Source organism: Anastrepha obliqua, chromosome 2 (assembly GCF_027943255.1).
Source record: "Anastrepha obliqua isolate idAnaObli1 chromosome 2, idAnaObli1_1.0, whole genome shotgun sequence".
NCBI lineage: Eukaryota > Metazoa > Arthropoda > Insecta > Diptera > Tephritidae > Anastrepha > Anastrepha obliqua.
Window position 1 is genome coordinate 98978888 of NC_072893.1, and position 26742 is coordinate 99005629.

Below are 26742 nucleotides of genomic sequence, written 5' to 3' on the forward strand. Positions count from 1 at the left end.
TGGGGAAAACATAACTGCATTGTCAACGTTTTGTTCGAATACAACAATTTTCTTCCGAATCGGAATTACTGTTCGCATTGCAGATATACCAGTCGTAATTAAGCCATGTAAATGTTCCCCAGCATTTCTAGTAATGGAAGATTTTTATGAGTATTGCGAATTAACAGCGAACCTGTCGGAATATTGGGACATATTCGTACAGGGTAGAAGGTAGGAGGAGTTTAAAAGACAACGTCACTGAGGCAATTTAATATTACGGATCAGTTCTTGTTTCTCCGGTATATCCAGTTCCTCATGTGTGACAAAAATAGTTAAATTTTGTATCACGGTGTAATCTTTGAAATTTTATCAGACATTTTTTCTACAAAGTTTTATAGGTTTTAAGGTTTTTAATTTCTCTGTCATAACACTTGTAAATATCGTTCCTTATTATTATTAAAATTGCCATTACAAAAATTTATTAATAACACTTTTTAATTAATGCAGGTTCCAGAAGAGCTCATGCTCGATTATACTGAAATTACATCCATACCTCCATTGCCTCTTTGGGTGCTGTTGAATGCTGATAAAGAATTAGTAGGTCAAGGAATTAATATTCTGGAAAATAATAAAGACTATAATGAACTATTCGAATTGAACAAATCAGAGGACAATTTAGACGATCTTCTTGAAAACGAAGACGATCATTGCAAATTCGAAAGGAAACTATCTATACCAGAAAAGCTGAGTATATCACATTTTGGATCCCGTCAAGGACAGCTATTATCGCGTCTTCTCACCCACACACATTTGCCTGGCCTATCATCTTTAGATCAGATGCACCTGTTGGCTCTAGCTGATACTGTAGCTAACTTTAACAATGATTTTAGTGAGAAATTCGCTTCCGACCATGGAAAAAATATCAGTAAAGACATTTCAGGCAATGCAATATCAGAATCATTAGATGATTGCGGCTTACGATTTCTACTCGCTATGAAGCACTTTACTTATCTTTTGCGATGTCTTCCATTAAATCAAAGGGCACAATTTCAAAAGCAAGGCATTGGAACATCAAATATAGTATGGGCTTTCCATTCTGAAAGTGAAGAAGAGCTTTTGAATCTTATTCCTTCCTATTCAAAAGGAGATCTGAGATGGTCAACACTAAAGGATCTCGGTGTAGGATATTGGTTAAAAAATATAAATATTTTACGTTGCTGCGTGGAGAAATTAGCAAAGAGTGCATACCAAATGAAACAAGATCCATTAGACGCGGCTATATTTTATTTAGCCATGAAAAAGAAGTCAATTGTATGGGGACTTTTTAGATCTAAGCGAGATGAAAAAATGACAGCATTTTTCTCCAATAACTTTTCCGAAGACCGTTGGAGAAAAGCAGCGTTAAAGAATGCTTTTGTTCTTTTAGGAAAACAGCGGTTTGAGCATGCAGTTGCGTTTTTCCTACTTGCGAATTCTCTAAATGATGCCATAGAAGTTTGCATAAATAAATTAGAGGATTTTCAGCTGGCATTAGTAATAGCAAGACTCTTTGAAGGCGACATTGAAATTTCTTGTAAATCGACTTATAGTAGCTTACTTACCGAACACATTCTTGGAATTCGCGATGAAAATAGTGCTTTTGATATCAGTAAAGCTCATCCAGATCCCTTTCTTCGATCAATAACTTATTGGATTTTAAAGAAATATCAAGAAAGTTTACACACGTTATTATTAAATGGAGTTGGTATGAATCATACCGCATTTAAAGAAGAAGACATGTTAAAACCGGAAAACTCTGCAACAAATCCTAATGTTTTTAATTTCTACATATATTTACGTACACATCCTTTACTTGTCCGACAAAATTTAGCTTTATCTGCGCAAGAGAAGAAATGCGCAAATGTTGTACTATCTGGATTTAGTTATTCTGGCGAGAATCAAATATCTAAATCAAATGATAAACAACTTCAACTGGAAGATTCAATAACACCTATTGAGAGGCAACTTTACTTTACAACAGCCCATGCACATTTCAAGGCAGGCTGTCCGGCTTTAGCTCTTGAAGTATTAAATAAGTTACCAATGAAAATTATGGATTCAAATAATATGTTTGAAGAATCTTGCACTATTGCCCATAAAGAAGACCAAATAACTTCTGGTATAATTGACTGGAGTGAACCAGTGGTTGATTCAGCAGCAAATTTTGATTGGGGGGATCCGGTTTCGTCAATAGAAAAGGAAGATGTATTCGAAATAAAATGGGATGATGATGAAACAAAAAATGAAGAAGATGATGAAGTCATAGACCAAGTAGAAAACCGAATACCTAAATTAGATAAAGTTCCAGAGAAAGTGCAGGTAGAAGTCGCAAAAGATATCAAAATAGATATCATGGCACAGCAACTAAAATTCGTAGCATGTTTAAAAATCTTAATGGAGGAACTTTCAACTTTAGCCACTGGTTTTGAAGTAGATGGGGGCCAATTGCGATATCAGTTATATATCTGGTTAGAAAAAGAGGTTGAAGCACTGAAGCATCTTTGCAACTATTGTAATTATGACCACGTTGATATGGAACGTTCTACGCAAATTTCCGACGTTACGCTTAATGTGAGTATGAAATATTTAAAAAATTATTATTATTATTATATTCCCTCGCCACTTTCACCCCCCACATACCGCGCGTGGCGAGGTCCATTTCACCAAACACGACGGCATTTAATGAATGCAAGTCGTTTTGGCACTGTTTTTTTTCGCGTTATGTTGCATGTTGTTAAAATAATAGCTTTATTAGTTTTGTGATGTATATCCACTTTAATGTTGAAAAATTTGAGGTTATTGACAAAACTTTTGGGAACTATCCCAGTTGAAGACATAATAAAAGGTAAGGTTTTACTGTATTTTGTTTCCAGATTCTTTTCACTTCTATTGTTAAATCATTGTATTCCTGTAATTTTTCGGTATATTTTCTGTGTATATTTGTATCACTGCGAGTGCTTCTTTCAATGAAAATGGTGGTTTTTGTTCGTTTTTTTATTAGCGTTATATTCGGTCTATTGTGGGTGATTGTTCTCTCTGTTCTTATGGCGATGTCCCAGTATATCGTGTATACCTCATTTTCCAATATACATATTCTCGGGGTTGTATTCGTAATGGGGTGAAGTATTTGTACTTAAGCGCAGATTATTCGCCATTTCTTGGTGTAGTATTTTTGCCACATTGTTACGTCTTTCCGTGTATTCACAAGCGTTTTCTTCTAGCAAGATATCCTCATCCTCTAAGCATTTTTCTATATTATGTCCATGCTCTAAAATCTGTTATTTTAGATTGCTTGCTATAGTTAAAAGATCTTTATAAATTTCCTTATATGGTGTTAAGCACTTATGAAATTCCCTTTTAAACTTTGTGCCCTTTTCATTTGAAGGATCTTCATTTAAGCAATTTGACTCTAACTGTTCGGCTAAGCCTAGGCCTTTATTTCTCTGATAGATGACTTTATTAGATTAATGCAGTATAGAATTATGAAGAGTTTCCACGCCTCCTTGACATCCATAGATTCATAATCAATTTTGTTCAAAATCCATTGTAATGATCTCCTTATGTAATTGGTTTTAAATAAATCTATAATTCCATGATCTAACGGTTGAAGTAAAACAGTTGTATTTGGAGGTAAGAAAATTATTTTGACATTTGGGTTATTTAAATCTTGCGGATAGCGGGTGCGTTATTCAATATAAGTAGAACTTTAAAACCTACATTTTTCTATTTTAAATAGTTTTCCACTCTTGGTACAAAATAGTTTAAAAACCATTTCTTAAATAATTCAGTAGTCACCCAATCTTCTTTATTTGCTGCCCAGTATACCGATAAATCATTCTTTTTTAGGTTTTTCAATCCACCAGGATTGAGAGATTTATCAACCAGCATAGGCCTCACCATGTGATCGCCTGAAGCATTACTGCACAAAAGTAACGTTACACTATCTTGTGATACCGTGAAACATGGCGCAACTTTTTGGTCTTTAGAAATATATGTCCTCTTGGGCATTTTTTTCCAGCAATGAGCAGTCTCGTCGGCATTAACAACCTGGTGTGTTGAATATCCACCCTCTTCAATTGGATAAATTCGGCGGCTTCTTTATCGGCTGATGCGCTTTAACCTTTTATTTTTAGGTTTCGTAGTGATAGTCGTTGGATCGGGAGGATGGTTCTATATGTAGAAGTCCACGCATGTGGGGAAAGTTACTGATCGCCATTTAGTGGGGAGTGGCCAGGACGATTCTTCTGCATATGGTCCAAGCAGCTCACTACGTCCGGGATTAGCCCACGTATCCTCTGGGTAGCTTCCGAACACCCGTTCGGGAGTGAGCTAACGTGAGATGACGAAGCATTCTAGGATTGTTGGTTATGTGGCTGGGTTTGGAACCCACCACTTAAAAATGAAAAGATTAAAAACGCCTCGGTTGCGAACTTTCTATACTGATGAGGACCCCTGCAAACGAACTAAGGACCACGCTTTGAGGGCATGCACCTGGAATGTCTGTTCCCTTAATGGGGAAGGCCCGATTTTTTACCATCTCGCTCATTTGCGCCCACGCCCCGACGGAAGTGAAGGGCGGAGAATTCAGCCAGCACAACGAAACATCCTGTAACGAACAGAGTCTGATCGATTTCGCCAGGGCCCGCAACATGGTAGTCTCCAACACCAGATTCCAGCATAAAAAGATACACCAAGCTACCTGGCTGTTTCCTGATCAAAAACGTGAAACCAGATCCATCATGTTGTGATAGATGGAAGACACGCTTCTAGTGTATTAGATGCAAGTACTATCCGAGGGCCCAACATCGACTCCGATCATTACCTTGTTGTAGCCAAACTCTGCACACGCCTCTGTGCGGCAAACCACGTACATCTACCTACGCAAAGAATGTTCAACATCGAAAAGCTGCAATCACAACAGACAGCCAGAAGATTCGCCACTCGACTCTCACTCTGCTCTCAGAGAGTACTACCCAACTAACCGGCATGCACGAACAATGGAGCAACATTTCTCGTTCTCTACGTACCGCCGCCGAAGAAGAAATTGGATACCGGCGAGCCCGAAAACACAGTTGGTATGACGGGGAATGTCATGCTGTCGCAGAAAGAAAGGATGCCGCCTATAGAGCCACGCTGCGATCGGGCGCAACGCGAGCCATGCGGGATTGCTGCGGAAAGCTAAAAAAGGAAGATAGACGTATTATCCGAAAGAAGAAACGAGAGGCCAAAATACGTGAGTGCGAGGAGCTTGAGATGCTGGCCAATAGGAACAACGCTCGAAAATTCCACGAAAAAGTTTTAAGACCGGGGCGTTTTCCTGTAAGAACAAAGACGGCGATCTGGTGATTGACGTACAGAGCAATCTTAAATTATGGAGGGAACACTTCTCGAACCTATTAAACAGTGACAGCTGCGCATGTCACCGAGAAAGTGAAGGTCCCGATACCCCAATCGTTGACGACGGAATTGTCGTTCCGCTACCCGATCATGACGAGGTGAGAATAGCGATAACGCGGCTAAAGAACAATAAAGCGGCAGGAGCTGGTAAGGTGCATGCATCAGCTTCTATGCAAAATATGGTCGGATGAAAGCATGCCTGCCGATTGGAATTTAAGTGTGCTCTACCTAATCCATAAGAAGGGCGATCCTGCAATTTGTGCCAATTACCGCGGTATTAGTCTTCTAAATATCGCCTATAAGGTTCTAGCGAGCGTATTGTGTAAAAGGCTGAAGCCCACCATCAACCAACTGATTGGACCTTATCAGAGTGGCTTTAGACCTGGAAAGTCTACCATCGACCAAATATTCACTTCTTCTTCTTCCTCTTTATTTAGGACACGACTGTTTTTCTTTACACAATTTCTTAGATACAAAATTTTATAATTTATCATATTAATAATACTGAATTACATATGTAATATTTAAATACATAACTGATATTAATTTTCTATTGAGGATGATATCCAGCTTTGCACCCATCTTTTCGGTGGTCTTCCAGGACGTCGCCTTCCCACTGGAATTCCGTCACGTGCAATCTTAATTAATCGGTTGTTGGAGGCTCTTGAAACATGCTCGTTCCATGCGCGTCTTCTTGACCTTATAAATTTGACAATGTCATCGGTGTTCGTCTGGATTCTAATATCATTGATTCTAATATTCACAATACGCCAAATCTTGGAAAACACCAATGAAAAGAGAATCGACACACACCATCTTTTCGTCGACTTCAAAACTGCATTCGACAGTACGAAAAGAAGTTACCTGTATGCCGCGATGTCTGAATTTGGTATTTCCGCAAAACTAATCCCGCTATGCAAGATGACGTTGCTGAACACCAGCAGCGCCATCAGAATTGGGAAGGACCTCTCTAAGCCGTTTGATACCAAATGAGGTTTCAGACAGGGTGACTCGCTGTCGTGTGACTTCTTTAACCTGATATTGGAGAGGATCGTACGAGCCGCAGAACTTAATCGCTAAGGTACGCTCATAGCGTACAATTGTTGGCGTATGCCGATGTTATTGACATCATCGGTCTTAACAACCACGCTGTTAGTTCGGCCTTCTCTAAATTAGATAAAGAGGCAAAGCTGTGGGCAAATGGCTCTGTTGGTGAACGAGGACAAAACGAAGTACCTCTTAAAAGACTTTGTAATTTTAGGAACCATCATTAACACCGTTAACAATGTCAGCCTTTAAATCTAACGTAAAATCTCTCTTGCCAACAAGTGCTACTTTGGACTAAGTAGGCAAGTGAGTAGTAAATTTCTCTCTCGACGAACAAAACTAACACTCTACGTCCTAACGTATGGTGCAGAAGAGTGGCCGATGATAACATCCGATGAAGCGACGCTTGGAGTGTTTGAGATTCTGCGCAAGATTTTTGGACCTTTGCACGTTGGTAACGACGAATATCGCACGCGATGGAACGATGAGCTGTATGAGCTTTACGACCATATATACATAGTGCAACGAATAAAGATCCACTAGCTACGTTGGCTGGGTCATGTCGTCCAAATGGATACAAACGCTCCGGCTCCTTAAGTATTCGATTTGGTACCAGCTGGTGGAAGGCCTCCTCTGTGTTGGAAATATTAGGTGGAGAAGGACTTGGCCTCACTTGGTGTGTCCAGCTGGCACCCGTTAGCACGAGAAAGAAATAACTGTCGCGCTTTGTTAAACGCGGCCGAAATCGCGTAAGCGGTTATCGTGCCAATGAAGAAGAGAAGTGATAATCGTTTTCTCATACGATCAAACCACCTTTTGCTGGCTACAAAAGCTGGATTAGTTGCAGTTTCTCCATTTTCCTTTAAGTAGTCGTAAATTTTCAAGGCTTTGTGTTTAATAATATTGGAGCTCAGTAGAATTCGTTGTTTTGAAGGACGTTTTTCCATATGCTTAACCATTGCTGCCCTAGGACGAGATGTTATGGTTGAGGAGATAGAACAGCCGCAGGAATTCAATCTCTAATTTTCTGTTCATTTTTTGCTTATAGTATGTATGTCGCCAATGATTTGGCGACATATGGATATCTTTTCGGCCTTTTTAAACCGATCTAATCTTCCGATTTGTAATTTTGTTTTCATGGAGAAGAAATGTCTTTTGAAAGAATTGTTTTTAGACATAGTTTAGGGCTAATTAGTTCATAAAAATAAAAAACATGTTATTTCTTTAAAAAAGATTGAGTACTACTTACCCCAAAATGTTTAATCTATGTAGCTAAAACAGAGACACCATTAAAGTCATAAAGTATTGCACTTAAGTATTAATAGTTCATGAGAATTCTGCAGGCTAATCTGATATAATGTACGTACGCGCTCGAATGAAAAATGCCAAATTAAGTATCTTTAGCACTTAAAAGCCTCTACACGTTTATTGAGCTGTTATACGGGGATTTCTCTAATTTCAAATTAGATAAAGTTCGCTTTTAATAGCTTTTATTACATTTCATGTTTTTCTCAATTCTCGAACCGTGTTAGAGTGAATCCGTGTTATAGAAGTGCCGTGTTATATGGGGGTTACCTGTATGTTGTTGAGAGACAAAAACGGAAATTTTACATCCATGGCTTAGGAGTAAAGAAAATGTCATAAGAGAATTAACAGTCGTAAAAGAACTTTCTTCATCTGATATATAACGTTTCGCTCACAAAATGTATCATAATTTTTTTTAATATATTATTTAACTGATTACAGGAAAGAGATCAAAACTCCACATCATTTGTGTTATCAGAAAAACCAACTCTCCATGAAATTTTGATGCAAGAAAAATATGATTTCGAGGCAAAAGTGTTTAGAGCTGCGAAGAGGAAACGTTGGCTGAAAGGTAATTAAAGCTGCCACATTTTATTAAATATATAAGTATATCTCTTAAAAAAATAAATATTTCTTAGTTTAATTAACACATTGTATTTTACTAACTGATCAAAGATACGGTAACAGCTCTATTCTTACACGATCACAAAATTCACTGCAGTCGCAATTAAAGTGTCTATCACAATTTGTATGTTTTTATATTCTTTTGAAAGCTCAAACACTCAAATTGAGAAATGAAAATTTCTTTTTTCTGCAAGGACTGCTGAATTAAAGTTTTTCTTTACTTTATAATACCACTGTACCGCACTCGGATGCGTAATAGACCAAACACATTTTTTTAGAGATTGAGTTACTATATTATAAAAGTAATGTCTTTGATGTTTTAAGTTAGCCTTACATTGAAATATGGACCTTCAAAGCTTGGATTTGGAGCTTTAGTAAAAATATTTAAAATTAATGTGTGTAAATAACTAAAAAAGTAAAAATATGGTCGTGATCCGCCTGTGCCACTTATAATTTTAGTTTAATTATTCGTTTTTTTAAATAGTTTTTTTTATAAATAGTTGTTTTTGCTTTATTTATGGAATCTTTCTTGTATAAGAAACTAACAATGCCTTGCCACCTTCCAGTTTTAAGAAACTAAGTATGTGTTCAATGAGATATATACGTACATATGTATATGATTAAATCGGATGTGAATGTGATGGAAGTGAATGAATGGATTGAGATAGAAAGGACGGGTTTCCAATCTCCGATTCTTCGTAGCTGGGAGCCGGAAGGACCTAGTTTCCAGTTTCCCTTAAAACTTCCGTTATCTCTCATGCTGGTTGCGCAAGTTATTTTTTTCCGGGTGATAGATGTGGATGCGGGGAGCTGAAAAGGACGAGTTTCCAGTATCCGATTTTTTATAGCTGGGGGCCGGAAAGACCTAGTTCCCAGTCTCCTTTAAAGCTTCCGTTGTCCCTCACGACGATTGTGTCCGTTTTTTTTTTTTATGTGATGGAATTGGATGGATGGAGGGAGCTGGGAAGGCCTAGCGTCTAGTTCCCCTTGAAATTGCATATATCTCTCATGACGATGAGGCCGTACTAAAAGTCGGAATGGCCGGGATTCCGTTGCCTTCGTGGACGGACCCTCGTGCTAGATCTGATAATTAACATAGTGCAGACTTGAGATGTCTTTTTTCTCAATCGTGTGTCACCTTCATTTAGAAGTAGATTTTGGGCTAGTTTAAAGGGGATTGTCTTCAAGCTTTTGCAGGTGTCTTTGCTTAACCGTGCTATTTCATCGGCTACACGAGGTATGCAAATGTCTCTGTGAATGTTAGCGTTCTTTATGTACCATGGAGCTCCCGTAATTATCCGAAAGACTTTGGATTGCACTCTCCGAAGTTTTTCGATATTTGAAGGCGTAGCAGTTCCCCACATTTCTATATCATATGTCCATATTGGTTTAGCATGGTTTTATACAGTAGCATTTTGTACTCTAGAGGTAATACTGATTTTTCATTTTAAGCTTAATATTAGGTTAGGCTAGGTTTGGCAGCCGCTTCGCACATAGAAACAACGATGCCACCTAAACCACGAAACGGGTCCGTTGTGAGCCGCGGGGGCTGGGCTACATTTCCCTCTCCGATTTTAAAATCGGTTCCTGCTTCTGGCTAGAGCTGGCCATGTGCAAAAAAGGTGTTGAATTGTTTCCAACTCCTCCTCATTTCTACAGCTACGACAAAAATCTTGCGTGTAAACGCCTAATCTCCTAGCATGATTTCCTATGAGACAATGTCCTGTGAGGGCCCCTACTAAGGTCCTGATTTGAAGTCTACTCAGTTTTATAATACTCTTGGACAGAGGTAAATTTAGCCTTGGCCATGTTTGCCTAGCGATTTCACAGGTGCTTGATATTAGTCACTTCCTTTTCAATATGATTCCGCCTCACGTGTCTTCTATCTAAGTGAATTCGAAGATACTTTACTTCATTTTGTTGTGGTACATTCTGACTATTAATTGTAACTGCAGGGCAAGTTTCTTTCATTAGAGTAAAAGTAATGAGCACGCATTTGGTATCATTAACCTTTGTTCTCCAGTTTTTAAAAGCTTTGCTATAAGCTATGTGCGGATCAGCGCTTATCTTGCAATTATGCTTTATAAAAGCTTTTCTGTAAGCTATGTGCGGATCAGTGCCTATCTTGCAGTTTGTGTATTCATCGAGCACAGTTTAATGTTATTTAATTTTTTGGTCCGCCAACTATCTGAGCGGTCGTCACTCGTCAGTGATTTTTCGTCGCCAAACTTCTAAACAGAGGAAGATCGAGCAAGGTGTTCCGCAGGGTGGTGTCCTTTCACCCTTGCTGTTCAACTTCTATATTTCGAACCTGCCCCAGCCACCAGAGGGAGTCTCACTGGTCTCATAGTCGGGCAATGGCATCGATGGCCTGTGTTCCAAAGTGAACAATTACATCACCGACCTTTCTCGTTTTTTCACTGCGAGGCATCTTCAACTTTCCCCCACTAAATCGACAATGAACATCTTCACCACCCGTACAAAGGAGGTCAAACTGCCACTCATAGTAAAAGGCGATGGCACACCAATTCCGACAGCAAACAATCCCAAAAGTTTGGGAGTAACCTTCGACAATTTGCTCTCCTTCTCAGCGCACATAACCGCAATTGCCACTAAAGTCAAAAACGCAACAACGTCCTCATATCGCTTGCCGGCAGCACTTGAGGCAAAGGCAAAGAATTGCTGCTATCGACATTTAATGCATTTGGGCGGCCGGTTCTAAACTACGCTCCCCCGGTCTGGTCGCCTGGAACTAGTGACACGCGGTGGATAAAGCTTCAGACTTGTCAAACCACTGCGACGGGTTGCATTCTGATGTTCCCAATACAACACCTTGATGACGAGGTCCATATGCTACCTGTGAAGGAGCATAACAAACTGCTTAGCAAGCAGTTGCTGTTAGGGTGCTACCGCAGGTTTCACCCTTGCAGACACCTGCTTGAACCAGAGCTGCCTCCCAGGCACGTCAGGAGACACCTACTAAACTACGCCGACGAGATCCAGGACAAAACTAACAGACATTTACTGGACCAGAGAGTGTTTAGACAGTCAATAGACGACATTCACCGGGAGACTGGTACCACCTTCTTAAGCTCCCGTCCACCGAATGCCGTGATCGGAGTCCAACCACCACCTATAGCAGATTAGGAGCTCCAGCTTCCCCGTGAGACACGTGTAACTCTGGCACAATTACGTTCTGGATACTGTAGCAGGTTAAACTCCTACTTATCCAGAATTGACCCCGACATACCAAACATACGTCCAGCATTTGAAAGTACCCCGCACGACACTAACTACCTTTTCACATGCCCTTTAGCACCTACTCATCTAACACCTCTCTCCCTCTGGATCCAACCTGTCGAAATAGCAAGTTTCCTGGGCCTACCTTTAGATGAACCAGACGAAATGACCGGTGGCTTATAGGTAAAAACAACAAACAGTTTCACCCTTATCCAGCGTCTGCAATGTAAAAACCTGCGCATACTATATAAGAAATAGCGACCATCATCGTGAGCTTGGCATACCAACTGCGTCTGAAGTAACGAAGCGACTTGCCATAACTCACAAATTGCGGCTAAAAAATCACGTTAAACTTTCATCTATCTAACTAACTTCGGCTGAATTCTTTTCGAAGACGATTTAAACGAACAACGGTAGCAGGAAAGCGAGTAGCGATTTTATTGTAAAAAGCTTTCTTAAAACAAGTTAAATTATGAAATGAAAATTGCTTATTAGTATCCCTTTAGTATACTAGTTCAAATTGTACAACGCTTCTGAACAATGTCTAGTAGTCGTTATACATAAAACAAGGAAAAGTAGCTTAACCCCTCGACTGTTTTTCATCAGCAGGTTTGCATGCAAAATGTTTGGTCAAGATTAAAAGACTCCATTTTAAATGCAATAATAAACTTTTCAAATACAATAATAATTAAAATTTTAGCTATAAACGATTACTTATGTTTGTATTTTGGAGTAATACAATTTTTTGAGTGGTTTTGCGTCTTATATTTTTGTTAATTTGTTTATGTTTTTTTATTCTTTATTCTTATTCGTAATATACAGGGGGAACGATATGAAGTGTTATCTATTCAAAACACCATAACTTTTTTGTGTGAAATTTGTTTTTATTGATTTCAAAAGCAAAATTGTTCAAAAATAATTACAATTTTAACATACAATTTGTCAAGAATATTTTTGCATAGTGAAGAAAAATTTAAAATTTTAGCTTTGATCGAGAATTTCAACAACAAATAAAAAAGCAAACAAAAATGTATACATACATCCCATTACTGTACTTGTCTACGACTATTAGGCGCCAACAGTTATTAAATAAACACACACACATTACAAAAACAACAACAAAAAAAGATGTTTACTCTATTTAGAAAGTGTCAAACAAATCTTTGCATAACTGATGAAAACAACAACAAAAACAGTATTTTGGGGTTAATATTTTGTATGTCCTCCTTGGGCATCAATTACCACTTGAAGACTACTTCGCATTGATTTAATTAGTTTGGGAATATCATATTCCAATGGTATTTTTCCCCACTCTTCTCTGATGAATCTTACTCGTATTAATTCAGTTTTATTAGTTGGCGATCTTTTTCCTACTTTACTTTTTAAATGAACCCACAAATTTCCGATTGGGTTAATGTCGGGACTTTGGTGGGAGTATCAATAACTTTGGTGCAGTTGTAGAGGACCTGCATAAATAAGATTTATGTTTGGGATCATTATCTTGATAGTATTTGTATTTAAATTTGTTCGTATTTTCCGGGTCAACAAAGCCGAATTTTCTAATCAACAAAATGAGACGCAAATGCTTTTGATGGCTTATAAACAATATATTGAACTTTCATTAGAACAATTTTGGCGTTGATGTCATGAGCTGTTTTACAGATACAATCAGTGTAAAGTTGGTAACACTTCATATCGTTCACCCTGTATTTGTTCTTACTAAATCACATGGATTTTTAAATATTAAATATTAATATTATTTTAAAAATGTATTGCTTTTAGATTTGTCGGGAGATTTTTATTGTAAAATCAGCATATTTCATTTGAGTAACTATTCAGTATTTACCTCCTCTATTTCTAGATAATGAAACGCTTTTAAGGACTCTATTGAGCTATTGTTCACTTCACGGAGCCAGTGGGGGTGGTCTTGCCTCTGTAAGAATGGAATTGGTTCTACTATTGCAAGAACTTCAACAAGAGAAAACACAGCAGCAACTTTTAAGCCCACTTCCATTCCCAACCACTTTGCCATTATTAAGCGCTTGTGTTGCCGGCAATAAAACTGTTAGTGCTGACCCCATCAAATATTTACAGGTATTTATAATATTTATACATTATTTTTATGTAGAAATTAGGTATTTCATTCTGAAAAGACTAACTCATCTAATTTTCGAGTTCAAATAGCTTCGCATAGAGGCGAAATATGGTAATCTTCTCAATTCATCAGAGAATTCCTAATATACACCAAAGTTATAACGAACTTCAAACTTATACATTTCAGTTTTCTGGTTTTGTTGCTCACCTATCATTTTTCCAAGATAAGCTTTAAAAATTTCATCAGATATATCTACAATAAAATTCGACTATGCTGCTTAAATATGTTTTTTTAACACGTTCCCTGTCCCAATACAAAAATGCAAAATTGACCGACAAGTCCAATATTTCACAATGTAAACATGTCATATAATCGGTTCTCGTCAATATTACGTTGCTGGCACTTTGTTGATAATGAAGCTCCGAGGGATCAAAACGAACGTCTGCACAAAATAAAACCACTTTTGGACCTTGTTATCAATAACTGGAAGAGCTTACTAACACCTGGTGAATGTATCGTCATTGACGAGTCGATGATGTCGTTTAGAGGCAGGATATCTTTCCGTCAATGCAACCCATCAAAAGCTCATAAATACTGCTTGAAAATCTATAAACTGTGCACAGAAGAGGGTTTTGTCTGGAATTATGATATTTACATAGGGCGTGACCCCGAGATTGCTGATTTTGATAAGTCTGGGAATGTCGTAGTAAGAAATAATTAAAAATAATTTGTGATTTATTATCGTACCAGCACGTCCAGTGCAGAAACTGTACAGTTCCATTACGTCAAGTCGAATAATTTGCTTTAGAAGTTTCATACACCCCCTGACGCACATATGGCTCAGGAACGTATCAGTGCTTATCAGGCGCACGTTTCCTGAACCATATGTGACTCAGCGGACAGGGAACGTGTTAAGGCTACGTTTTGCAAATCCACTTATTTCCACTTATCCACTTAAAAGTATTAATGTTTGGCTTAGAGCGAAGGTAATGAAATTAAGGTAGGGAAATATTTTTGTTGTTGTTATATGTAGAGATTTTGTTGTATTTTGTGATTGTTTCGTTTGTAGGAGTCCTCAGACATACCCCCAGTTAAATGGTGAGAGCAAGCAAACATACGTTTAGTGGACACATTGGGATAATATGTAAAAATGGGCGTAGTTAAAAACGTGAGACTATGGGGAAAGTCTTTAAAATATTTTCTTAGTTTTTATTGTTAAAAGAAAGATATGAAGTAAAAGATTTAGAGTTGACTGATTTCTTTCTTAAATTCTAATCGGATAGGTCTACAGTAACGAGTAGACGATGGTCGAGAATTGTTGTAGACTCTTCTGACTTAACACGTCTAAGGAGCACGTACGATTTTAAAAACAAATTATTATCTGTCAGGTCAGTATTTAAAAACTATTTTCAACATGTCCTAATAAAATAAAATTATTAGCCGAATTCTCTTGTACATTTTGGGTAAACTTTGAAGGTTAACTTCAGCTCCAGTAGAATTAGCAAATATTGGTGTTTTGTTGAACTTGTTTCTATCAAAAGCGATACAACTTCAATATTTACTTCGGAAAACTAAGGAAGTGAAAGTACGACGTGAGTTGCATACTGTTGGTTGAAATCCACTTTTTAATGAATTGGTTTATCCTATTATTGTGCAAAGGAGAATGGTTTTTGAAAACTGCTGATTTTTTGCGCTTGCGACTTTGCCAAAACAGTGCAAATTTTTAACAAACGTAATTGCTGAGGGCATGAACCTACCTGATCGACCTACTTAGCTTAATGCATTCAATAAGTGATAATATAGAGACACAATCACTAAATTTTTACCAAACGGGCATGTTCATGCAGTCGGTCGGGTGAGAAGAAGAGGAAGTGCGAACCATTGCAACAAGTTCTATACGAAGCAAGTGCGTTGTCGATTTGACTTTCCCTAAGCACTGAGCAAGCTTACGGTAAACATACATACATACATACAGAGTTACATACATATATTCATACATTTGTATGTACGCAAAAATGTAGTAAAGGGTTTTTTAGTAAGATATCCAAAGAAAAAAGTCAGACATTCATCGCGGTGGCCAATTGTGATCACCTCTTCAGGAGATAACACGGCCCGGAAACTTTTCCCGTAAAGGATCAATGGTTTCGTTGCTTGTATGGCACGTAGCTCCGTCTTGTTGAAAATAAACGTTGTCCAGATCAATACCATCCAATTCTGGCCATAAAAAATCGTTAATCATTTAATAGCTACTTTTTTTTTAATATTTATGTCGCATAAAAGTAAATAAGACCATACATTACAAATAGAAGTACATGTACGTATGTACATATTTGTATCTAAAACTAGCTGATCCGGCGAACTTTGTTCCGCCCTAGAGGCAATAAAAAAGCATGATTTTATTAAGTTACTTTTTTTATTAATCAAGTATTTCAATGAAGCTTTAATAGATTGCACCCTCCAGTTAAGCACCTTGTGATACACGACATTTTTTGTTTTATTATCAGGTGCAAGAACAAACAACGCAGATGGTTTTCCGACCCGTGAACATGCCACATATAATTGAGCATGTGAGAAACATTGATTTTCCAGATTCAGACCACAAATTTTCAATGATTGGCCTTGTGATTTGTTAATGGTCATGGCGAATGCAAGACGGATCGGAAATTGAAGTATTTTAAACTCAAACGGAAGATCGGTTGGGATCCGTTGCAAAGTTTTGGTGGGCTTATGTTTCGAAGCATGATTACTAGGGAGCCAACTTTTAGATGTAAATTGTGCGGTGGTAAGCCAGGCCAGGAGTTTAAAAATTCAATTGGATAGTTGGTGGCTTCATCTTCATTTGTTACACAGTCCATGGATTTAAGTGAATGCATTGTTCCAATGATATCTTTTTGAATTATGTAGTTTAGGTCATCTACATTATTAGTATTAGCCGCTAAAATTGCTGGCTCACTTAACCATTCATTATTTTTGTAGTTATTAATGATGTTTGGAAATACTTTATTGATAAGTTCAGTTCGTCTTTCGATGAGACAGTGTTACAAAAATTCTGAGGAAATGAAATCAATCCGCTCGATTCGTCGACAGGTACTCAACCATTACCGATAGTCAGTAATTGCTCAGATAAATCTTCCGCAGATGTATCATTAAGCAATGCAACTCTCATGTTTGTTGTCAGCTGAAGTTTCTTCACATAGCGCCATAGATGCGATTATTTGAGGCAAGCGTTTATTTCGTCAGCAGCCGTTGATCTTGGAATTACTGGCAGTGTTTGGCGGAAGTCGCCAGACAGTAAAATCATTGCGCCTCCAAAACATCTCGATTCATGGCGTATATCTTTCAATGTTCGGTTAAGTGCTTCTAATGCACGTTAATGCCATTGTGCACTCGTCCCATTTTCGATGCTGACAAAACTTTGGCCATTGATGAGTTTTTTGAAATCTTACATGTTGGTTCTTCAATTTTTTGAAGATTTAACCGCACCTAAGGTAACACATGTCTTCAATCAAGAGTAAAACCCGATTATGTATCTCCTCATTCATCTCAAGATCCAGATTTCTGGAACTGACACGAATTTGATGTAAAATATCTTCTGATATATTATCCTTGGTTAGATGTGTTCAATGGAAAGCATGTCGAAATGATGATAGCAAATAATGTGCATGTCTGACTTGGAGATGCAGAGATAATGGCTTCAACGATTGTCGCATCCCAATGGGTATCGTTTTCTAGTAAATTGAGTTCTTCACATGCAGCACGATATTTTGGGAATATTGTACCATTAACAGTCCGTAGTGACTCAAATGACGTTGGCCCACACACATTCACCAGCAACAAATAGAAGCATTCATCATTCTTTGGATGAACTGTATACATACGACCAAGAGCATCAATAGAACGCACATCCGGATAACCAGGAACCGTATCACCTTGCTTCCGTCGTTGAAAATTCTTCGATGAAGCAGTCCAAGTGTAATACCGTGGCATCTCCGAGTAAAGCAAAGTTCGTGCAAACGGATCGATTTGGCAGATCGCAAAGAAACTGGCTATTGTTGTCGCTGGAGGTGTTTCAGCACGTTGAACAACATTCGAAGCCGTGGAATATACTCGTTTACCATTCTCCAGAGGAACCGCCAAATGCACAACAGTAGGATGACGTTCGTAAATAGGGAATGCGAATATACGCCAAATCGCTTCATTGCAGTTCACATAACGACCAACTTGATAGCGCGCAATTTCATCGTTGGTTTTGGAGGATTGGATGCGAAAAACCGCCATATCGCTGCCTTTCGTGATATATTTGCAAATGTATTCACTGAATTGCAATACTCAACGTTGCAATGTGTCTTGAACGTTTTGGAAATAAGTGGCGAATATAGAAGAATCCAACGTCGACAACGAAATCCATTCTTTTCACTTTTGTTGTGATAGTTCAACCGTTATCATCGGGTGATCGACGGCGATACAGCGGATATCGTTTGAAACACTTGCCGTCGATCATGCAAGGTTATTGGGGATTGATGGCGCCACACGGTCCATGAATCATATTTGTAATTACAACATCATGTAGGTCTGGATTGGCTTCGTGATCGGGAATCTCGGCACATATGATATCATATATTTGGCCTGTTTGAATTCTTTCCACTAACCAAATAAGAATGTGTGCGTGCGGCGGGCCTCGTTTTTGCCATTCGATTGAATACATCCAGCATCGAGTATCTCTAAAGACGCGTTGCTTTACAATGTAGTTCATCAGGGACCGCATTTTATTGTCTGAATACAAGTGCTGTGATATCGTGTCGATCACTTGTTGTTTGTCCGGGAAGCAGCAATTGAGCAATTTCTATCCATTTTGGATTACAGGTAAAGTGATAAAGAGATCTGGCCTACCGTAATGACGAACATATGTCATTGCATCTTGCGCATATTCATGCATATGACGTGGACTACCTATGTACGTCGCCGGCAGAATAGTTAATCGACCAATATTAGCTGAATTTCCTTCAGTACCAATTGCATCTCGTAAATGTACATACTCCTCAGAACTCCTCAAAGTTAAAAGCTCCGTTTCTATTTTGACGTACATGTCGACGCAATACTACTGAAACAATCGATGAAACCGCAGCAAATAATTGTCAGCATTTTGACGAATCATCAAACGATAGGCGTAATAATTCATCGAGCTAACTTTCTTTACCTGAAATTAAAACATTATATTTAGCATTTTGTACCTATGTAAATTTTTAGCATAATTATGAAGGGGTGAAGATAAATGATTTTAAATTGGTTGCCAGGCATTTGTTCAATTTTATCTATACAAACAACCCCTTATCTTTTCTTGGTAATAAGCAGTGTAATTGGTATTTTATTGTAAACCAAAACCAAAGAATGTAAAATGTATGTCATGTTGAACTATGATATTGATACTCACCATTCAATTTACTTATCATTTTGATATTAAAATAATATCCATATTCTCCTTGCCAAAACATCAACGGGTACTGCAACGTATCATATGAACGATGTGTTTCAGATATTTGTTGCAGTTGCCCAGTATCCCGACGTGTACGTACGATATCGCGTGTTTCCAAGTTTTCACCAACAATCAGGATGGCAATTTCATCTATTGTTGGAGCGTTAAATATGCGTTCGTGTGTTCCAGATGGTCGTTTATCTGCTCTGATCACGACTTTGTAGTCATCATTTGGCATGCGTTCCAAAGCACTCTTGAACAGCCTGACCAATGCATGATGTTCATGAAGTAGTTGCTGCAGATTTTTAAGAATTGCTCTTTTCATTGCTGCATTGATTCCTTGACGTCGATCAAGTTGTTCTTCCATGTTGCTTATGAAGTATATTTGTAAAAATGTATGCTGTGCAGCTTCGAGAGGTTGCAATGATCCAATTCGATGGTGAATCTGTCCTTGTATCTATAAAAAGCAAAGTCAGTATTTTTTATTTATAAACACTTTTTTTATAATCAGCACATAATACGTATGAATAAATATAGTAAGTTCAAAAACAAATCAATAAATACCTTGAATGTCGGATTAAATCCCCGTTCTTCGATAATGTCTGCCCCAAATGAGGTCATTTGGAAACAACCATTGTATTTTTGAGTGTTTTCAAGAAAATGACGTGATTCTGGTGATTCGCCACAAAGCAATGAATGCAATGGCTCAGGTGGCAGAGTCAATAATGGCAATTTCACTCTTCCACTAAGGCAGCACAATCCGGGCGTTTCTCCGGAAAACTTCAATGCGCCACATTACTCGCAAACAACGTTCATTGGCCCAATGCAAACGCTAGGATACAAGCTGTAATCAGTGTTGCGATTATATCGAAACGCTGCTCGATTCAAATCAGCACTTGATAATTCTCTTCTTGTGCGTCGAAAATGATATACTTGTTGATCTCTGTTATTCCCTCGACGATTTCGCATTGCCAACCGAGCCGTTTCACGGGCTGCCTCGCTTTGCTCTTGTTATTGAGAACGACTTCATAGTCATACCAACGCGGCGCTCTTCACGGGCAATTCCTTGTGCTTCTTCAGTCGTTTCATTCGCAATGTTTCGTATCCGTCTTGCATTACGGCTTTGTCGGGAAAGATTCGATCGTCTTGGTCGTGCCATTGATAATGATGATTCAAAGAGGATACAAATTACTGTGATTATATATTTCTGACAAAATTTAATATATATTATCAAATTTTCTACTTAACCATAGACAAAATTACGTTTAGCTGTCATTTGCGTTTTGTTATTCCATATGAGATGCGTTTTTTTTATACCACATTTTATAGTGACTTCACGGAAACGCGTTCGAATGGGATAAAAAGTATATGTCCGTCTCCTGGTTCTAAGCTACCTCTTCACCAATTTTCAGTCAAATCGGTTCAGCCGTGCTCGAGTTATAAATAGTGTAACTAACATGACTTTCTTTTATATATATAGATGAGATAAATCATCATAGGTTCTGTTTGTTTTGCTTCATTTCCATCCTCAGTTGGGACATATATTAACAGCACAGAATGTTTTGAAATTTCCCTTTAAATCTCATCTAACGCAAAAGTCATTGTGCATTTCCGTGCTCTGTTGTTTACACAAATGCCTGTCCTTTTATGTCCTCTTTATGTTGCTCCACTGTACAATATTGTATAATCACGCTTTCTTATTTCGCCATTTCTGTTCCGCTTTCTGGCAAGCATGCTATGGTTACTTCATATGACCTTAGTTCGTCGGTAACCGCAGCCATTTTACAAGGTTGTAACATTTCACGTATGTTTCATGTTGAGATTTTTATGTCATAGTCGTTTATTCGTTGCTTGGGCTGATATCTTCTCTAGATGTTTATCCGAGGCCTAATTGTTGTTGGATAGGCTGCTGCCGTAGCCGAATAGGTTGGTGCGTGACTACCATTCGGTAATGCGTAGGCTCGAATCTCTGTGCATGAAACAACAAAAGTTTTTTCTAATAGCGGTCGCCCTCGTCAGGCAATGGCAAACATCCGGGTGTATTTCTGCCTTGAAAAAGCTCCTCATAAAAAACCATCTGCCATTCGAAGCCGAGCTCCCTTTCGGAAACTCTAACCGTAGTATCTTTTGTTCTCCTTCTTTCCACTGAAGTTTCTCTTTTTCCATTTTGCATTTGCAAGAAAGTCGATGGGCTCAAAAAAGGGATCCAAGACGAAATTTTCGTCTTTGTCTAAAAGGAGGCGAAAAGGTTCGTTGAAAAACTCATTTCTATTGTCATGTATGCAATAATCCAGTATGTCAACAGCACTCAAAAAATTCTTATCCGTGATTTGCTTACCTCCCACCGAATCCATAAATAAATATCATTTCATATTTCACCATAAATTTCAATGTAATCAACTTGATTTTCTTCAACCTCATTTCGAGTCCAAATAAGGAACAAAAGTGAAAAATTCTTTTTTTCACAAACCAAAATATTTACAGCGATTATTTTTGTTTTTATGGGTAGCTCAATGCATGCCAAGCCAATGAAATCGGTAAAAAAATATACCTGTGATACTTAAAACTAAATGAAATGGCGCATTTGCCGGACATTCTCATAAAAATGCATGTAAAAACATAGGGGTCTAAGCAGATCCGAGGGGTCTAACCGAAGGAGTAACTTTTTAAATCCTTTTTTGCGTCCTGTTCGAGGATCTTTTTTAAAGGGTTATATCCATAATTCGATGGAGAACTAAATTTTAGGAAGGTACCTGGAAGCTTAAGTCGTTAGCTACAATAGACACATGTTAAATTCACGTCCAAAGTCGAAGAAGGTCTAGCCAGACCCAACGGCTTTAACCCTATGTTCGACCATTTTCATAATAAGTTTGAGTAACAAGTAAAAACAACAACATAAAAAAGGTACCGCTAGGAATTATTCACTACTGACATCTAAGCGTCACTGTTGAAAGACCCTTTACATTTTTGGAGTTGAAATTAATGTATTTGACTCTTATGTCCCTGTTTTGCTTTTTTTTAACTGGATTTTAAAAAAGTCCGTGCTGGTGTATTACTTTGGCCCTTGAAAATGTTCGATTCAGTTCTGGTTCAACCTTAAAAATCGATGTTGAGTCGTTCTCTAATCTTAAGTAATGACAATAACAGTCCACATAATTGGCTCTGCGAACTGCATTGAACTATTTACGTGCGAATAGAAACAAGTTCTACAAGTTCTACGTTTCACTTGGTACCCAGGTATATTACTTACATAAAATACTTTCGTTGAAATACAGCTCATGAATGTTTTCAATATTTTCACATAATCTCACTAGACTATGAGGAATTTGAAACTTGCAATGAACAATAAATTTAAATTAAAAACACGAAAATAAGTAATAAAATCGGGTAGCCCAAAACACATTAAATGATATAATAAATAATCTTAAAAACAGCAGAGTGTAAACAATGAGAGAGAGCTGTAGCTGCTTTTGGCGGGAGCAGCTCGGGACCTCCATACGTGTTGTGTGGCCTGAACAGGTATTGTGAAGCTCTCATCTGTTACATATTATATGTTTCATCTAACAGAAGCTAAATTGGGCTCCTCTTTGGCCAACACAGCCGAAATATACTCCAGGTTCACGTTTGGACTCTATTGTAACCGTTATCAGAAGTTTTTAGAGCAATCTTGCTGCATGGAGTTGCTCCAATGACGAATGGCTCTAAATTCTTCTCACTAAACAGAGGCTGTAGCCCCTAAGACCTATTTATGCATACTTCGCACAACTTTAGAAAACTTATGGCAGAAAATGCTGTATGCAATAAAATAATCAGTATTTCTTAAAAAAATTATATTATACTTAAAACTATTTTATATTAATCAATATAATAATATACGCAAATCTGTAAAAATATTGTTATTGACATCAATGTATTTGCAATGTAACTTGTAAAAAACTTTCAGGAAAATCATACCTTCAGTGAGACAAACCCGAGTTATTCCGATATGTGAAACAGACTACCATGAAAATACCTTATTTTTTTCATTCGGTTTGAAATCAGTAAATCAAAGAGCGTTCTATTTACATTTCAATTTCGATTGCAATAATAATAAAATAAATAAATAAAAATAAAAATCATAGTGCAATGCCAATATGCATTCGTTTCAGTATGTAGGTATACTTGTCCATTCCCATGGCAGCCGGTTCTACGTTACCGGAATGACTCGGGTTTTTCCTGACCAAGGGCAACCGCCCCAGTAAACTAGCCCTGTCTACTGCACCGTATCCTACCCCGTATTAAACCGAAGTTGTTTTCATTCTGCTTGATTCTATTTAATTTTCAAAATTTTTCAAAAATAAGAATAAGGAAACTCCGAATGTACGTCATCAAACTAGCTGGCACACTTTGTATTATTACACTATGATAAAAATCTGAATAATATTTCATATTCACAATGTTTCAATGGATTTCAAATGCCATTTACGGGTGTAGCGAAGTAAATTGCAATATAAATACTGTTTGATTCTTCAAATCTAGTCTATTATTTAATCTTTTTTTTATTTTAGTCTATGTTTCTTAAGTAAATTAATTAATATTTAAATTTAACATTTGTTTGTAATTATAATTTCAGTCGCAAACGATCGATATGCTTCAGACAATTATAAAAATCACACCGTTACCTGGTGCAACAACTAACTCCTTCTGTGAAATTTTTATTCTTCGAGATTTATCAATTGCACTGTCTTCATGTATTTACCAATCTTTATGTGATTCGGAAAGTTTTGTTGTTCATCATAATACAACTTTAAATGGATTTCAAAGCCCAGGAATAGAAAACATTGCCAAACTGAATTCACTTTTTGAATGCTCTCACTTAATTGGCAATACTAATGTCTACAATAAGAGAAGAAAGTATTCTTCTGATGAACCCACAGTAATTTGTACTTCACCGGCAAAGTGGCCCGGCGTTACGAACTTAAGAGCATTACTAGCACGAGAAAAAGATGAAGACATTCCAAAATTAAATGTTTTACTACTTGAATCTTTTATTGCTACATATATGTCACTACTAATTTATTCGGTGGCCACTTGTGATTGTCGTTTGTTGTATAGACTTGTTGGTCAAAAGTTTTCGACTGAAACTTGGTCAACAATATTTGGAGGCGGAATGAAAAAACTACTACGGAAGGCTACTTTGCGGAACGAATCTAAAACTTCGAACCAACCGCAATTCACTGCCTCTGAAGAAAAAATAGATGAAAGTGGAGTATGGAATACGGTAACTTCAATTACGAAACAACGCGTTAAGCTTAATATGAAACTGCTTGGCACATTTAGTCATAATAGTTCTTCATCAAGCATGAAAGAAGATAAACCCACTTACAGAGAACAATTCGTCCCACCGGAAATGTCGATGCTGTCATATTTTCTTTTGAAACCTGTGAATAATGGTAAATATTAAAATTTTTTCAAACAATTTATATATAAGAGAAAACAACGTATGCAATGATAAAGAATTTTTCGACAGTGAATGACGTCAGGTGTAGGATCATGTTACATCGTTTTTTGATTCTAGTTGCTTGAACTCACTCCGATATGGTGGCACATATTTTTCTTCCATATTGAAAATAAATTTTGTTCCAAGTTTTATCATCACAAAGGGCATAAACAATTGATTGTTTCGATCGTACTTGGTCAGTTGGGGGAAAAAAACGTCCATTGCCACACAAATAAAAAGAAACTGAAGACAGGAAAGGTCGAAGGGCCAGTGATAAAGGTGAATTATAACTAGTTAGGAATTATGGCTCAGGGGGCTGATATCCAAGCCTGAGAGCTCCTAGGAATTAACTAAAATGTGATTTTTGGAATGCCTCGCCTCAAAAGTTTTTTTTTCACTAAATATTGTCACATTTAATCTTCTCTGCGCCTGGACTGTTCAATTTTCCTGTTCAAAAAGTGTAGTTGCAGTTTATCTGTATACACAAGTTCGTCAAAATAGTTCTGTGAAAACTTTAGTTGTTACAAAAATTGGAAATAAGTTAATTGTTACGTTTTATTATATTCAATATATATTATATATATACATATATATTTTATGGTATTAGTCGCTGATTTTTCGCAGAGTTTTTTGTAAAGTGTTCTATACTTCACAATATTCTTATGAAATTCGTTACGTTAAAATCCAAATAAATCTCACAATAATTCCTCTGAGTGCAATCAATGGACTGTCAAATGCAAGTCACAAATAATGGCAACACAACTTGCCTTATTTTATGTCCAACACTTAACTACTTTATTTCACATGTACACATTCACCTTAAGACTTACACGATTAACTTAGAAATACCCTATACTCATGAACCTTTGCTTATATGCATGTGTTTAAGCTATGGTAATTTTTAGATTTGGCAACTCTCATCTTCTGGTGATATATGCATATAAATATTTTATAATAAATAAATTATTTCGGTCAAAGCGATGGCAAAGGGCAGATGAATGCCCTATTACGAAAATCGGAAAGCCAAAATAAAATATCTGAATATTTTGTTTTTTTACTTCTGTTATGACCTTGAATAGATTCGTATTATTGAATAAATTTCACCCAAAATGTGAATTTGGTCATATGATCACATAGGTATTTCAAAACAACTTCGTTGAAGTTGTCGCTTATGAGCAGAACACCAGGAGCGATAACTGTTAAGCATGAAGTTAAGATTCATGTTTGTGGCAGCTTCGACGAAAGGGGATTTGGTCATTTATTTGTGATTACCGCCAATTTTAATGTAGTTTTGATTAATACAGTTTACCAAAAAGCATTATTACCGTAATTTGCGAAGATATTTGGAAGAACTAGTCTACCTTGCATTTTACAACAAAACAACGATCCAAAGGTGTGGAAACAGCAAATGAGATTGAAATGTTGGATTGTCCTTCCTGGTCGTCTGATGCCAACCCTTCTAAATTTGTTTGAACAATAGTTAAGCAATACCTCAAACGAAAACAGTAATCAAGAAAAATTCTGCTGATTTGGGGCTGATTACTTCCACAGCTTACTCAGAAATTAACACAATTAATGATGGTGGCTATACTTTTGATTGAACATATTGCGTATTTTAAATATTTTAAGGCCATACACTGCAGTTCCCTAGAATCGAATTGGTCAAATAGTTTATAAGTTATGGCGATCACGCTTCTATTAGACAGACTGTAAATATAAGTACGGTATAGTCACGCCTCTGTCTCCATTTAAATTATTTTCTTCCTCCATTGTTCGCTGCAAAACGTAAAAAGTCCCCTTAATTGCTCGTTTTTTATCCAAATTACATCTGAATGCTGTTCCGCACATAAATAGACACACTCACAATGCCTTTTCCCGGCGCAGTGCAAAAAAATCATAGGAAATAACGCCATATGGATTTATTTTTCTTCACATTGAGAAATGAGGCCACATGGCTGTATTTCTATGGGTGAAGTAAATAAGGCTTTGTGTATGTTTTCACTGGGGGGGTTTTTAAGTGGCGGATCCCAAACCCAGCGCACAACCATAAGATCCATCGGCTAT

The 26742-nt window shown here is 37.4% G+C and overlaps 1 protein-coding gene across 2 annotated transcripts in view; it reads left to right on the forward strand.

Moving 5' to 3' along the window:
* The window catches only part of LOC129237821 (dmX-like protein 2), a 115033-nt gene that overhangs the window by 26561 nt on the left and 61730 nt on the right, over positions 1 to 26742 (forward strand). For both annotated transcript variants that reach the window (XM_054872768.1, XM_054872769.1), the window contains 4 exons: positions 487 to 2589; positions 8209 to 8338; positions 13493 to 13725; positions 23812 to 24631. In XM_054872768.1, coding sequence (XP_054728743.1) covers positions 487 to 2589; positions 8209 to 8338; positions 13493 to 13725; positions 23812 to 24631 — 3286 coding nt within the window. The remainder of the gene's footprint in view (positions 1 to 486; positions 2590 to 8208; positions 8339 to 13492; positions 13726 to 23811; positions 24632 to 26742) is intronic.